The sequence below is a fragment of the Pygoscelis adeliae genome, unplaced genomic scaffold (assembly GCF_000699105.1).
Source record: "Pygoscelis adeliae isolate BGI_AS28 unplaced genomic scaffold, ASM69910v1 Scaffold222, whole genome shotgun sequence".
Classification (NCBI taxonomy): Eukaryota; Metazoa; Chordata; class Aves; order Sphenisciformes; family Spheniscidae; genus Pygoscelis; species Pygoscelis adeliae.
The window spans coordinates 156,487-171,988 of NW_008824309.1; the positions used below are offsets into that span (position 1 = coordinate 156,487).

The following is a 15,502-nucleotide window of genomic DNA, read 5'->3' on the forward strand; positions in this document are numbered from 1 at the left end:
CATTTTTATATAAAACTGCGCAAGCAACCATTACATTTGTGTGTCAGTAATCACAGCACGCAGTCCTAAAACTAGAACAAAGAGAGCTGACTTCCTTGCAAAAATATTCAAGGTTGTTTCACCAAAAATAAAGCCCCAAAAGATTTAAGCTAGATGATACCCTTGCTCTTGAACTACAGTAAGTATTTAAAAAAAAAACCTAAATAATAAAAACCCAACCCTCAATCTAATGTAAGATGCACTAAATTGCCACATCTGCAGTGTTAATGATTCTCTAAAGGAGTGTAGAGGAAGAAATGGTTGTGCTGTCTTAAGCTTTTCTCCACTCCTCAACATGTAACTGAAAAAACACATCTAAAATGCTTTATTAAGATTTGAAAGCTATGAGAGCACATTTGCCAACATATTCTAGCACTTTAGCTTTGACAAAGATGCGTGGAATAACACATATCAAAGTGGTCAAGTTGAAGGTTAAGCTCAGACACTTCAAGAGGTTTTTGGAATGTATTAATTGAACTGTTAACTGATAAAATTCTAGTCAAGATGACACATGATAGTGAAAACTCTTTACCCGTTCAGTCACTGGCTTCAGAGACAAATTGGTTCACCAGCTGACTCAATGCAAGAAAAATTGACTTTGATTAATTGAAACAGTTGGAACACCACCAACTAATTTCAACTACTGACAATCTAGGCTACAAACCTTAATCTCTGTATTAATTGGCATGACTGAAATACCTGTGATCAACATTAGCTCTTCCTTAGCATGTAGTCTAGTGACTTTCAATGAAATTTAGGTACTTCTCATTAATTTTCCAATAAACTCTGCTTTCCCAAGTGACCCTCCCCCTGCAGTGATCTGCACTGCAAGAGCTGCAGAAGAACTACTCTCTTCATGTCTTACTCCTTTAAAAGGTAGCTGAATCAGGCAACAGAGAAAAGAATTACCTAGAAGTGCCTCATCACTAGTCTCTTAATTTTCAGTAGTTCCCAGATTCAATGTCTTTTCCCTCCAGCACCCCAAGCTCTCAAAACCGGTGTTTAGTTTTCTCCTACATTTGGTTCCTTCTCCATACCAATACTTCAAAATACTTTTGTATCTTCCAAATACTTCAGAAACAACCATCCATTCAACTGTTGACAGAATATCCCACATCTTTTCTGATTTATATCTCTGAACTAAGCAATTCTGCTGATCTTTTCTACATTGCTTTATCTCCTCTACTCTAACTTGTTCCCCCTTCAACACAGTACAAAGACATCATAAAGCACGTGGATTTAAATTGTTTACCCAGGTACCTTTGGGGTAGTTTTCTCTTCTGCCCATGTTCTTCCTCTCCTTCCAACTTCCATTAAGTCAGTCAGAATTTGACTTGTACTTGTTTAAGATCTTACTTTTTCTCACTTGCATTACAGTGGCTTGTCTCACATACTCCAAACTGATCTCTTTCATTCTGCCCTCTCCCTGCTTACAGTTAAACACACCGATTTTCCTTTGTGGATTCTCCCACTGCAAACTTTCATTGCACATAGCTAACACTAAACTCATTTCCCCTCTCTCCATCACTGTAGACAACCTATTACCTACACTTGTAGTCTTTATATCACTTGGTTCTTCTCTTCCATTCTAACAAATTGTGCCCTGCATTTCTAAAAATCAGTATTTTCTTCTCTATTTCTGCTGCTAAAAGTCCACATTTAAGCCCAGGTAATTTCTCAGATTACTACCATTGCTTTTTTCTGTTCTTAAATCTTTTTTTTAACCCCACACAGTTCCTCTCTTGAATTACATCCTACATCCACTTACTGACAATGAATTTTTTGTTCTATTTGAATTGCATCCCAGTTCCTCCAGCATCACTTCCAAACAAGCCTCCCTGGCCATGAAAGCTCTGCAGAATTTGGCTCAGTCTCTCATTCATACTTCCTGCATCTGAACCTCATTCTGTGAGCTAGCATCTTCATTTAATCGTATCTCTCTCTCTCTCCCCCCCCCTTCCCCACCTCAGATGTGAAACGTACTCTGAAATGTTACAAACCAACATCTTTAAAAAAGACACCTTTCTTTAAAAACACAGTACTCACAGAGCTACTCCATATTTAATTGCTGAAATGTATTAACTGTTTGATCCTTTACATATTCATTAAATAGCCATTCCATTCTTTTTCCCCAAGGATTACTTTTCAGCTTTGTTTTCTAAGACTGGCAACAATTGCTCATCTATTATGATGCAGGGTTTAAGGACTCAGATTTGTCACAAAATTATAACAATTTCATATATCTAAAATGAGTTGCTGGATATGTTGGAATAAAAGAACATTTCTTTCATACTCTAGCAAGAGACTTATGCCTTGTTTCAAACATCTCTTTCAGACTATCTAACCACAATCTACTGAGACTAGGGACAGAAATCACATTAAAAAGTTACAATTATTTTTATTCCCAGTTCTCTCTGATCTGAAGATCTACAAATAATGGAGACAATCGTTGATGGCATTTGATGCTTCAAGTCACCAAGTACAAATTAAAATAAAAATGAAACATTCATAGAAGTTTTCCTAAACATGACTAAAAAACCAGAAAAACCCACAAAAAACCAAATGTGAACGGAATTTCATTTTCTAACATGCAAATTTAACTAATTTAGCATCTATCAAAAGTCAGTGTGACAAATCAGAGAGAATAAGTAGATCTCCCAAAAGAGACTATGATTAACTTCATCTTGTCTGTTTTTTAATTTATCTTCTTTATGTTTAATTCTGAACAGTCCATCTTAAGATCAAATTGGTCACAACTTCAATAACAAGAATTCAGATTAACTCCAGTCTCACAACAACAGTGATACTACAACATCTGAAGTCATTAAAGGATATTCTGTTTGGTACTTACACCAGTTCTCCATCCTTATCTGCAGCATATTCTTATACGATAGACAGTCCTTGTTATATGCTTACAAGGAAATAGTCAGAACGCTCACTAAGATTTTCAGCGACTTATTCAAAACAAAATGGCCCGATATGAATAAAACCTGAAGAAAAATTCTTCTTATAAATGTCCTTCATAAATACTGTCAAAAACAAGATACTGATCATTATCAAATAGCTATAGCTCCATAAAATATGAACTCTCCATGTCAACCATTTCTGTTACATTTCTCTTCCTTTGGAAATTAATGGTTAATGTTTTCACTGCATAAATGAAGTTGCATGCTACTTGCTTAAGTTAAACTAAGATGTTAAGTAAACTAATAGACTGCAGTGTTTTGAGGACTTATAACAGAGATGAAAACAGTAAAGCAAAATTGAACTGAAAATAATGATGCCACATCTCCCAGAAGAGAAATACTGAGAAATAATACTGGGGGACAATCCAACAGTAGCCTGTAAAATATTTTTGTTAAGTGTTCCTTTAAACCATGTAGCTGATTCTGAAAAAAACAGATTTTAGACAATCGTAAAAAGCAGTTGGTCTTGTATTTAATCACAACATAGACTTGTAGCAGCCTATGACCTTTCAAACAAAGGACAGAAAAATTAGACATAGACAGTTACAGATATGTAAACATGCATCTAGGCTTAGTGCTTCAAAATGGAAATGGAAGAAAAATGTATTTTCTTCTGAAATTTTCTCATTCGTAGCTACTATCAAAGATAAGAAACTGAAGAAATACACTGAAAAAGCAAATCAATCCGTAATCATGGATCAAAAAATAGTAAAGACAAAAGCAAAGTAAAACAAAAGCTCTGGTAACTTGAAAAGGAACACAAGACAGAAAGCAACAGTGGCATTATATAGAAGGAGAAAGAAAGATTAATAGACAACATAAAACCCAGAACCAAACTCAGTAAAAATGACAAAAATAAGAGTGAAAGGGAAAAACAGTTAAACAAAAGGCCCTACTGTTCTAGCACAAACTAAAATGTGCATGGAAGCAAACGCAGACTGAACATATTTTCTCTTATTATATCAGCTTCCAAAAGCTAGAAACATAACTCCCTCAGACACTCAACTCAAATGGAAATGATACCTTTCATACTATTCAATGGCTAATACAGAAGAATTCACCTGATTCAGGCTATCTAGTTCAGAGTCTAGACAAGAAAGCTTAACCTCTTCCTCAAAGTCTAAAAAATTCTACTAAAAGACACATTTCCACCCCCCCACCCCTGCCCAACACACTGAACCTGCAGGCTATAGGGTGGTTTTTTTATGTTCAGGAAGGCTGAATGGGATACAACAAAGCAGATTCAGAATAAGGATTTCTGAGAACTTGAGAATTTTGAATTTCAAGGGGAAAAAACGTTGTCTACTGTGATGCACAGATATCTAGACTCAATTTCTGTGCATTCTCATCACTCCTTCCTACTACCATCCTAGAAGGTTAAAGAAATTTGTGTAGAAATTTGCCCAAGAATTTAAATACAACTTATATCAGAAATTCCTGGCCCCACAAAGGACTATACCGTGCCCAGAAATTCTAAACATTTCTATTTGCTTCCTGCCCAAAAGCTATCATTTCTATGATTCAACTACTAAAACCTCAGCAGACTGTACATACTCTACGTTTCCAGTGAGGAAATGGAGCTAGAATCTTTTAGCTGTGTTCATAAGCTTTGAGGAAATTTTGATCTGAGTCTCTGTTTTTCTGGTCTACTTTGAGGAGGGGGCGGAATTAATTTCCATGAGGACTGATAAAGACTTTGAACTAAAAATCTGTTTTAATTAACAAGAATTAACTATGCAATCATTTCTCCTGTGTAGCTTGCTAGAGATCAGAGATGCAGTCAGTGGAAAAAAATCTTACTACTTTGAAGTGCAGCCAACTGCCTCATCATAATAGGGGACACTTGCACTCCATTCTCTAATGAGCGCACTATCATAATGATTGTCTGTAACCTACTATCCAAAACAACATTAAATGCTATACAACTTTTTCTTACTCTAGAAAATGACTGCCTAACAAAACAAATACTCTTTCATTAAAACTGATAGCTCTTAATGCCAGATATGAACTCTGCATATCCTGTTACTGCCATCCATTGTCATTTACCGCTTTTTTTTTTACCGTGTCTACACTCAATAAACAACATTAAGCCAGCATGTATGGGAAACTAAAAATCACATGCTCCAGAACATGTAAGTATAAGTTAATGCAGTCCCCCTAAAATTTATAAAGCTGCCATTAAAAAGCAAAAAGTATCTATAAATCAACACTGGAGTAAAATACAGATCCTGGTAAATGTATCAATAAGCATTTCAATGTTTAGATAAATTTATATCAAAAAATCTTTTTTTTTTTTGCCAGAAAGTAGAAGTTACAGAGTTAATGCACTTGAACCTTATGTAAGAAAGTGAGAAAAAAACACAGCAGGAAACTAGATTACCCCAGTAAAACAGTTTAAGCATACAATTATAATGGAAAAGCTTATTTCATGAGTGGTAAATATCTCCAAGTCTTCTTTCACATCCATAAGCGAGACAGCTTAAACAAATTGTTCTGCCAACATTTCTAGAAAAAAAGATACCTGTGTGTCTGAAGGCATCTTTTTCAGATACCGTCAACAAGGCAAGCAATGCTAAATAATGATGTTTGCAAATCACACGCTGACAGTTTTTATTATAAAACTTAATAAAACATTTAGTGATATGGTTTGTACATGTTACCCAGTAGCAAGAGAGCTAACTTTCAAACAATAGCATGCCTCTGACTTTTACAGTATATTCAGGTGAGCAAATTGTTTGTAATACAAGACAGATGTCGCACACTTCTATAAAGAGAGGATATAAAACAGGAATACATGGTAGAAAGAGATTGTGAGTTTCCAAGTACTATGTTAGCGAACAGTAACAGTAAAAATAATTAATATCCAAAGAGAGATGGGGGCTCAAAAGAAATTGAATACAATCCTTATTGTACAATCAAGCCATTTGCCCATATATCTCTGCATCTTGGATATTGTCCCCAAACTTCTACCACTTTTTCCAGAGTATTGTGCTTCAACATTGCCACCTCCTCTTCACTAACACCTGACCATTGGCTGGTGACTTCTCAGTATTCTTTAGGCCTTCATTCTCAACTCTGCCTCCTCCTGCATACTTCATAGATTTTACATGGAAAAATAAAATAGGCCTGAAAATTACACTCTGTTGCTCAGAACAACTAAACCAAATAAGCAAGATGACATCTTTACTTTAAGGTTTCCAGTTTATGTCCCTTCACTTACGATTAGGTTACCCTGAGCTCTTAGGAAATAGGGATTTGTCCACATCTGCCCAAACTATGACTAATAACCAGCAAAGAGCAGAGAGAATTGCTCACCTCCACCTCCCAACAGCGTACACACAACTGACCCTAACAACCCTAAATATTTCCTAAACCCATTGCTAAGAGTTTGTGTTCCTGGAAGGGACAAGTTTGTTGCTTTCTATTTAAGAGACAGTTTAAAGCACATATAAATAAATACATATTAATGCTGTTCTTAAAAAGTAACTTACACTTTTCCTGAAAGATAAGCATAACAATAAAATAGTTTAACGACAGAATTTGTGTGCACCCATCTTTTCTGCACATTAATGTTTGAGGTTATAAATAAAGACCAAACATGGTTTCCATCCCTAGGTACCTATTCCCCAAGTACACTTCCGTAGAATAATCTCTAGTAAGGAATAAGCAGCCATGCAGTTATTTACCTTTAAGGCACGTCTGTGAGCTAAAAGGTATCTTAGCATATATTGAACTATATACACTGTCTTGTTGGCTCTATTATTATTATCTCCTGGAATAGTGTTAGGCAGTCTCTGTTAGTCTAGGCGATGCCTTTAGAGCATCTACTGAAAAAGCCTTTGATTCATTTACTAATGAATCAAAAGCACAAATCACAACCGCACATTTATTTTATGCTCTGGGAAAAGACAAGGGAATTAATAGCTTAATCCCAGCCCCTTCCATGCAGGAAATAAAAGTTTGTTCTAATAATAAGTCCCTTTTCACACTGGGTGCTTGTCTAACCTAAGATAATATTAATTGAATCTCTTCGGCCAACAGTAAAGCACTTTCTCTACACCAGTTTCCTGCCACTACAGCAAAGCATGGATTAAGTGATGACTGCAATGGGAGTGCATAGCCTGAGGGAGAGAAGAAAGAAGAGCTGAGATGCACATACTGCTTACTCCAAGTCCTATGTTTATATATTTTAAAACTAGGAAAGACACTTTTATGGAAAAGTACCAGACCCTGCTAAAATATACCACTGGGAATACTGAAAGAAGGCTTCAATCATTACAGAGTACACAAAAGGGAAAGACTTGGGTGAGCCAAGGGCTGACAAACTAATAAGAAAATTCAGCTACAAGCAGCAGAGGCTCTCGTACTCTGTTTTGGGACAGAAAGAAAATTAGATCTGCCTGAGCAAGGGACAGATTTAAAAAAATACCCCTCAGGAAAGTTTGACTTAATAAATTTTACTTCATATAGAGGCTGGCTGAGAGCATGCACACAATTCCTCAGTTTGACCCACCTAACGTACAGAATTTGCTATGCCAAGGAATGAGATTTCTTGCAATCATGATGAAAATACTTTCATAAGCATGCCACAGTAAAACCATCAGTGGTTTAACAAACCAGACCAACAGTCTCTTGTTAATGAAGGGTTTCAAGAAAAGAAAACAACATAAATCCCATAATCCTAATGAAAATAGTATCATTCCCTCCTTGACAGAGTCATTAGCCTAGGTATTCCAAACCTTTTTAGATACTTCTTGCAGGCAGTATTTGTTACTTCTCAAACAAAGACAGAAACATCTGATTAAAATTTATCTAGTCCTACAGTTAAGCTGCTTCCTGAGGAACCTCTATATTATATAATAGGCTGCAAAAGATTATGCTACTTTCAAATACATCCACTAGCCTACACTAATTAACTTTAAAGAAACTATACACATTTAATGTCTTCTGTTATTTCACTATTTGTATATACAAATGCACCTCAATTGCATACTATATAAACCTCACTTCCCCTTATTAGAATCAGATCAACTGAGATATGGCAGCCAAGGGCTTTGGATTTATTAAATTCAACTCTAACGTAGACTTTGCTGTCTATTCTATCAAAGTCTTCGCGATCCATTAAAACTGTATGCATTCATTCTCACAGTCACACTGTGCAGCGGGAAAGTGCCTAATATGACCAGTGGTCACAGAGAAATTAATGCCAATACAGCATAAAGCCTTTTAAATCTCAGGCTTGCACGTTAATGGCTGGGCTCATCTTTCTACTCTGCTACGTAGTCTCACAGCATAAAATAGATGACTTGCTTCATTCCCTGAAGACAGCAATGTTATAATTGCCGAAGGTTTTTGGCCAAATGAGTAGAATTAAAGTGAAAATCTTCAGAGGAAATTTTAATTGTTCAAAAGTTTCATATAATTGCAAGAACTGATGATAAACATTTCCTTTTTCCTGCAAATATTCTTCTCCTGCAAAAAATCACAAATGTTAGCAAGCAACCCCCTTAGTCCCTAAGCCTCTTGTTCTGAGCAAGATGATGAAATGATCAGAAACTAACTTCACCCTTCTTTAAAACCTAAGCTAATAATTTCATTTTTGCCAGACCTCTAAAGTGTCATTACTTTCCAAAAGAACAACATACGGTAGTTTCACGGCTTTAGGTTGCAATTGCCTAAATTTTCTAAAATTTATAAACGTGGAAATAGCCTTTCCCTTCCTTCTTCTTTGCCCCTGTAACTCAGTAACAGGCTCTTACTCAGCAAAATATTTCCAGCCTCTGCTGCATAAACTATTTTTCTGATTTATCAGGTACTTAATTGTTGAATGCCTGCTCTATCAGTTGCTGCACTTGCTAACTGAGCACTCTGCAAGGCTTCTTCTGCTCTGCTGTTGCAGCTCAGTGCGTTCCAGAATGCCCTGATTACATGCCAGAATTGTACCAAGTTTAAAATAGAATACCACACAGATGCATCAAGATCTGTTAGTCATTCTCTTAACAGCTCTACCACACCATTAAGAACTAAAGAAACAAATGTGAATTAACTTATTTAAGAATTCTCTATTAACATGACAAAAAGGATGGCCCTACTGATATCAACTTCCTCTTACATGAGGAGATCTTTGATACTACAATCCTCTTTCGCATAATGCATTATTAAACACTTCTTCATCCTCTGGGGAAAAAACAAAACCACCCCTCCTTTTAAACCACGTTATCTTATAGTTTACGAAAAATTTCTGTAAACTAACTCACCTAGGAGTTGCTGGTATTGCATAGTCTTTGTAAATATTAATTTACACTCACCTAAAATAATTATTTTTAGCATATGATACAATAAAGATTTTACCTGCCACTTCTCTGAAGTGCAAATATGATGCCTTTCTCCTGAAAAGGAAGCAGTTTCTTTCTCAGTCTTTCAGGTAGAAAGGACAGCTTAGCATCAACATTTTCTGAATAAGAAGCTTCAAATGTAGGTGTTTCCTGGAATGTACTAGCCATGTTGAACCTAAGGGAAATAAAACCAAAAAAAGATGTCTTACTTAAAAGACAGGTCTGCAATATGTTACAGAATAAAGCTTCATGCAACAATAATAATCACTCCATCTTCAAATATTCAATATCTACACAAGTCTTCTCAAGTCTTGAGAATTCTCCCTAGAAAGCATAAAATAATGCAGATGATGGAAGAAGAGCCCACCACCTCAGTATCAACAGAATATTCTAACTATTCCAGTTTGAAGAGGTCAACATGTATCACTTCCTCAATGCTATGAAATAGTTATTTAAGAAAGTTCCCTATTCATAGATGACAGTTATTGGCCATTCAAACAGACCTAACTTGTAGACATTGAAACATAACTCTTTTAGTATACATTTTTCAGAAAAGTTACAGAAAAAAGGCTATTTAACCTCCTGATGGTAGAACTAACAGTCCTCTAAAATTTTTAATCCTAAGAATCAAATCAGGAAAAAAGGGCGCAATATGCCCAGTCTGGGGGAAGGGGGCAGGGGATGAAGTAAGGAACTTTACTCCCCTCAGAACGAAACAATCTTAAACCACAGAATTAGTCAATGAAAATTCTCATACTGTCCTTCAGACCGAAAAAGTGGATTCTTCATTCATTTTTGTCCAAGGGGACAGAGTCAGAGAAGAAATACTAGCTTTTGCTCTCTTATAACTTATTGAAGTTATTGAAGTCTATTGACTTTAAACAAACGGTTAAAAAGTTCAGTAGCAGTGCGCTAACTGAACATGAGGAAAGCAACAAACCATTACATCAAAACATTACCTAATTGTTTTGGATTCATGGCCTGTGTGAGGAGCAGGATTACCTTAACGATCATAGGAACAAAGAATATCAGCCAAAATATGCTTCCTGTATTGCTAACAGTAGATGTTGTACCACCAGGTTTGATAGCAAAATTCTGAACACGTTGCACTCAGATTTTTTGATACTGACATATTTCTGAAGCAACTCAGAAGAAGTCAGATATGATTTGGCAGGATGAACCATTATATTCACAAGAAGAAATGCACTGAGCTACACGGTCATTCACTTCAAGGATCTGCAGGACTAAGTAACCTGGTTTTTTACACCGACTGGTTGAGAAGTAAAATAGACCTGGGGACAATGCAAACGGTTAAGATAATCAACATCTTAAAGCATGATCGTGCAAAACAGAGTTTGCAACAGTTTCCTCCTATTGTCATGGAGTACAGGTGAGGAGGTAAAACAAACAGATTGATTCAGATGAAACTATATGCCACAGTGAAAGAACAGCACCTCTGTATTCCTAAAGAATTCCACTTATGAAATTTTAGCTACAAAACTTGAGGCACATTCTTCCAGCTGAAGTTACATTCTCTTTAGTGAAAAGAATCTAGCTATAACTGCATGTTGTGGTTTAACCTCAGTTGGCAACTAAGCACCACACAGCCGCTCGCTCACTCCCCCCCCGGCCCCCGGTGGGAGGAAGGAGAAAATTGGAAGAGCACAAGTGAGAAAAACTCGTGGGTTGAGATAAAAACAGTTTAATAATTGAAATAAAATGATAATAATAATAATATGATAATAATAATAATAATACACAAAGCAAGTGATGCACAGTACAATTGCTCACCACCCGCCGACCGATGCCCAGCCAGTCCCCGAGCAGCGGCCCCCCCGGCCAGCTCCCCCCAGTTTATGTACTGAGCATGACGTCCCATGGTATGGAATGTCCCTTTGGCCAGTTTGGCTGTGCCCCCTCCCAGCTTCTTGTGCCCCTCCAGCCTTCTCAGTCGGTAGAGCATGGAAAACTAAAAAGTCCTTGGCTAGTGTAAGCATTACCTAGCAACAACTAAAACATCGGTGCCTTATCAACTTTGTTCTCATCCTAAATCCAAAACACAGCACTGTACCAGCTACTAGGAAGGAAATTATCCCTGCCGAAACCAGGAAGAAGCACTCCATCTATCTATCTATACATAGCCCAAGTTGAAAGGGCCTGGGCTTTTGTTCGAGCGCAACTACACAAACATCTTCTAACCTGCCACCTTCCACGGGCCTACAATTAGACTAAAACTGAGAAATCCTTCCATTGGGATGGCGGGGGTGGTTCCTACTGGAAGTTTTCCAAGACCGTCGGAAGTCCCTGGCCCCCGAGAGCCCCTCTCCATGGTGCTTACCCCGGTGGCGGCTCGGCCGCGGCGGGACGCGGCGCACGGAGCCCCTGGCCGTGGTGCTGTAGGATGGGGAGCGGAGATGCGGGAGTGGGATTCCCTGACCCCCCCTGCTGTGCCCCTCTCACATTGCCGAGTCAGCCGGGTCCTGTCTTGTTTGACAGCTAATACGGTCTTAAAATCAGGGACATCCAAAGAAAAAGGGTAAGACTAGAGAGCACTGCAGAAATAAGTTATCGGGAATTTGCCAGTCGGGAGAAAAAAAAACCAAACCCAAACCACCCAAAAAACCAGTGCTGTCAGTACTATTGACAAAAATGTCTGTAACTGGACAAAAAACGCAAGTCCAAACTAAATTTAAAAATGTCCAACCCCTCCCAAAAAAGAAAAAAAAAAAAAGAAAAAAAGGACCTGATTGTTCTGGAAATCCACTGAACTGTTGTAGAACCCTAGAAAAATGAGAATTTTGGGAGTATCCTGTCACCGGCATCACCAGTCAGACTAATGACATCCAGACAGACAGAAAATGAGTGAGTGCTTTTTTTGGTTATATGATGAATTATAGGCCTATTACATACCTATCAAGATACGCATCACAGACATTCAGAGAACTGGAAAGAAAATGCTGCAGGCAAGCCTATGGTCAAGTTCCACGAGATTGTCATTGTGAAAGTATTAAACAGGGTAACATTGGAGAACTTCTGTGCATACCTTCTTGGGCATCTATTACCACTTCTGCAATGAAGTGGTGTGTAACCACAAGCGTTTTGACGTACCATTCTGCTGGACAACGAGGGGGGGAAAAAGTGAATTTAAATTTAAAATATTGAGCAACACTCAAAGTTGTGGCATAAGGGTTGTATTTACCGTTGCTACAGATTTTGTTTTATTTTGTATTAAATTACTTAGCTGCTAGAGAATCTATTTTAAGTAGCATATTCTTGAAGAGTTATCCTTTGTCTCACATATAAAGCCCTAGAACTATTATTCCACATGTATGAAAACAACAGTCCTAACTGGAATCATAGAGATGTGTGTGCGTGTGTATACGCACACTTAAGGACTTCTGTATAAACATGGTTTCAACCCTGGTCTCAAGAACTCAAGGGTCTGAACACCTGATGTTACTCACTGGATGAGCGCAAGTGATTCACACGGCAGTAAGAACTCCACGGCTGGAGAGAGGCTGCTGTTGTGCTTCCAATAGCACGGTCAAGGTACAGAAAGCCCAGTTCTCAAGTAAGTCTGGTACCATCAGCAGAAAGACAGGATCTTTTCTCCCTAGATTCATGGCAGGTCATGCACTCAAGGTGCTAACCTAACAAGAGACAAGCCCAGTGCTGCTAAACCTCCTCCCGATACAGACTTCTGACTAAAGACCTTCTAGAACATAATCTGTCCAAAGATAAAGAGGGATACCTTCTGAATGTCAATGAAATAGCCAGAGAAAGGAAATCTGGATTTCTTTTGCAAACCAGACATTCTGTGTCATCTAAGTATGATTACACTATTGACTATGGCTTCCCCCCCTCTCTTTATATAAATGGAATCTCTCTCATATCTTTAAAAAAACAATACTCTTGTACCTTGGGCCTCTGGAACATTCAACAGCAGATAAAAGTACTATGATCAGTATCAAGGCTCTTTGACGCATGTCCATCACTGAATTTTGCTTAACAGAAGAAGGAAAGCCTCTGGCTTGCCCTGTATACCCAAGAGACATTTCACAGAAAAGAAGTCATAAAGCTCTGGTAAATACCCACTTCATCTCTCAGTTGAGAAAACAGAAATGTTTCAGCTCTAACTGTTGGGAAAGCAATCATAATCACTTCAATAGTTCTATCACAATGTTTTCCACAGAGTATTTTTTTTTCTTTAAAAGTTGATTAAGGTACTTCAAGATTGCTGGCAAAAAAACAAACAATAAACATTTCTGTAGAGCCAACCTTAAACAAGTATGCTGCAGGATTGGTGGACCCAACAAACCTGTTCAACACTCAGTTCTGTGACTCACCCCTAAAGAAAATTTCTGACTCATTTTCTGTGATGATTTTCTATTCTATAAAAGCAGAGAAAATTATACACTTCTGATCAGCTTGCTACATAGCTTGTTGTGAGTGACAATATGAGAATGAAATGTTAACATAATTAACTTTCTGTTGAACTAGATTATGACAAGATTCTTTCACTGAAACATTGAATAAAAACCATGCAGTTTCAGAAGCATAAATCTGAATTAGAGGAGGCACATATGATTCATCAGTACATAGCAATACTACCATAAAAAATGTTTCTGCATCAGTCACTAATAAGGTTACAACTGACTTGGCAGATCTATCTTAAAAAGCAGCAACAGCAACACAGAAAGCGCTAACCACCAGATATGTACAAGTTTTTGTTTATTTTTTTTCTCTAGGTGAATAATTAAAGAAATGAATTGTAAATAATTATAGAATAGGTGAATAATTAAAGAAGTCCACATGCTGTGAACAATGACTATTATAAAAACATATACAATGACTAGCGTGAGCACAAGACAAGACAGCAATATGAATTGTGCATTACAAAACCTTTCACACATTGCTCCTTGGAAAGGCAAAGTAGCACGCGCAATCACATTACCCCAGTATTCTCCTAATTATCAACTTTGTGCTCCAGTCCTTTGCATTTACCTTATCTACGCTATTATCTCAACTTGGACTACAAGCTTTCAAAGATGGACTTTGCCATCTGCTGTGCATATATAACCTACCACTCTCATGGTTGATTACTATGGAGTTCACGGCAAGTAAAAAAATACCTCGGATAAAATATTCGATGCTCGAGATATGATTGCCTGAGAACATGCACTTCAGAATGAAGTTTTAAGAACTTAGATAACTAAAATGCACTTCTTTGCTTTAAAGCAACACTTACATAGTTCTTCCCCAAACCTTTTAAGTTTCCTTCAGTTATTGTAAACGCACACTCTTTAATGATCATACAAAGAATCATACCCTGAAGATTCAAAGATCTCTGTCACAATTTCTGAATAAAACGGCAGTGATAAAAATCCATATTCAGTCTCTATTCATACCTTCAGCATTATTTTATGATATCCAAAGCTATAGAAGGCACTATGCAAGCTATATTGACCCTATGAAAGATTTATTTTGGTTGCGTAGAAAATGAGAACAAACAATGATGAAACAAGACAGAGAAAGAAATTAATTCCACCAAATTGCCTTTTATTCATTTGCTAAAGTAATAATTATACGGGGAATTGATGCCTTACTTGTGTACAATGATTTCAGCAGTGGTGGTCATTTATATTTTGTTTTGAGGCAGATCAATTATGTACACCACTGTAGTAATGTCAACAAATAAAAATGGCCTTTTTTAAAAAAAATTTAGTCAGCATAGCAGAAGACCAGTTTGTGTCTGTTGTTCTACCCATTGCAGACTCAGAAGCTCTCAGAAGAGAGAGAAAGATTAGTGTGCGTTTTCTCTCACTACAATTTTTCATTTGTTTCTGTGTCCTTAATATGTTGTAATACGCATCCCATCAACCTTCCCACATCTCTAGATCACAAGCTCTGGAACTTCAGTTTTCTCAGACAAAATAGACCCAAAAGGATTGGTGTGGAGACCTAACTTTTCACTCAGACAGTTCATTCAACTACAGAAGCTTTATAAGTAAAAAAATAAAAACTATATGGTATTTTCTCAAGTGTTTTAAAGGAAATCAAGGATGAAATAGCTGAATTACTAAACCCAGTAACTTTTAATCTAAAATTCCTTTAGTGTATCAGGACTAGCCAATGGTAAACGATCCCAACTTTTAAGAGCAG

General features: G+C 37.1%; 1 protein-coding gene across 1 annotated transcript in view; it reads right to left on the reverse strand.

Moving 5' to 3' along the window:
* ZRANB3 (zinc finger, RAN-binding domain containing 3) overlaps window positions 1-15,502 on the reverse strand; it is a 53,292-nt gene that overhangs the window by 36,524 nt on the left and 1,266 nt on the right. Inside the window, exon 2 of the mRNA XM_009318919.1 lies at window positions 9,357-9,515. Within this exon, the coding sequence (XP_009317194.1) occupies window positions 9,357-9,508 (152 nt within the window). The 5' untranslated portion in view covers window positions 9,509-9,515. The remainder of the gene's footprint in view (window positions 1-9,356; window positions 9,516-15,502) is intronic.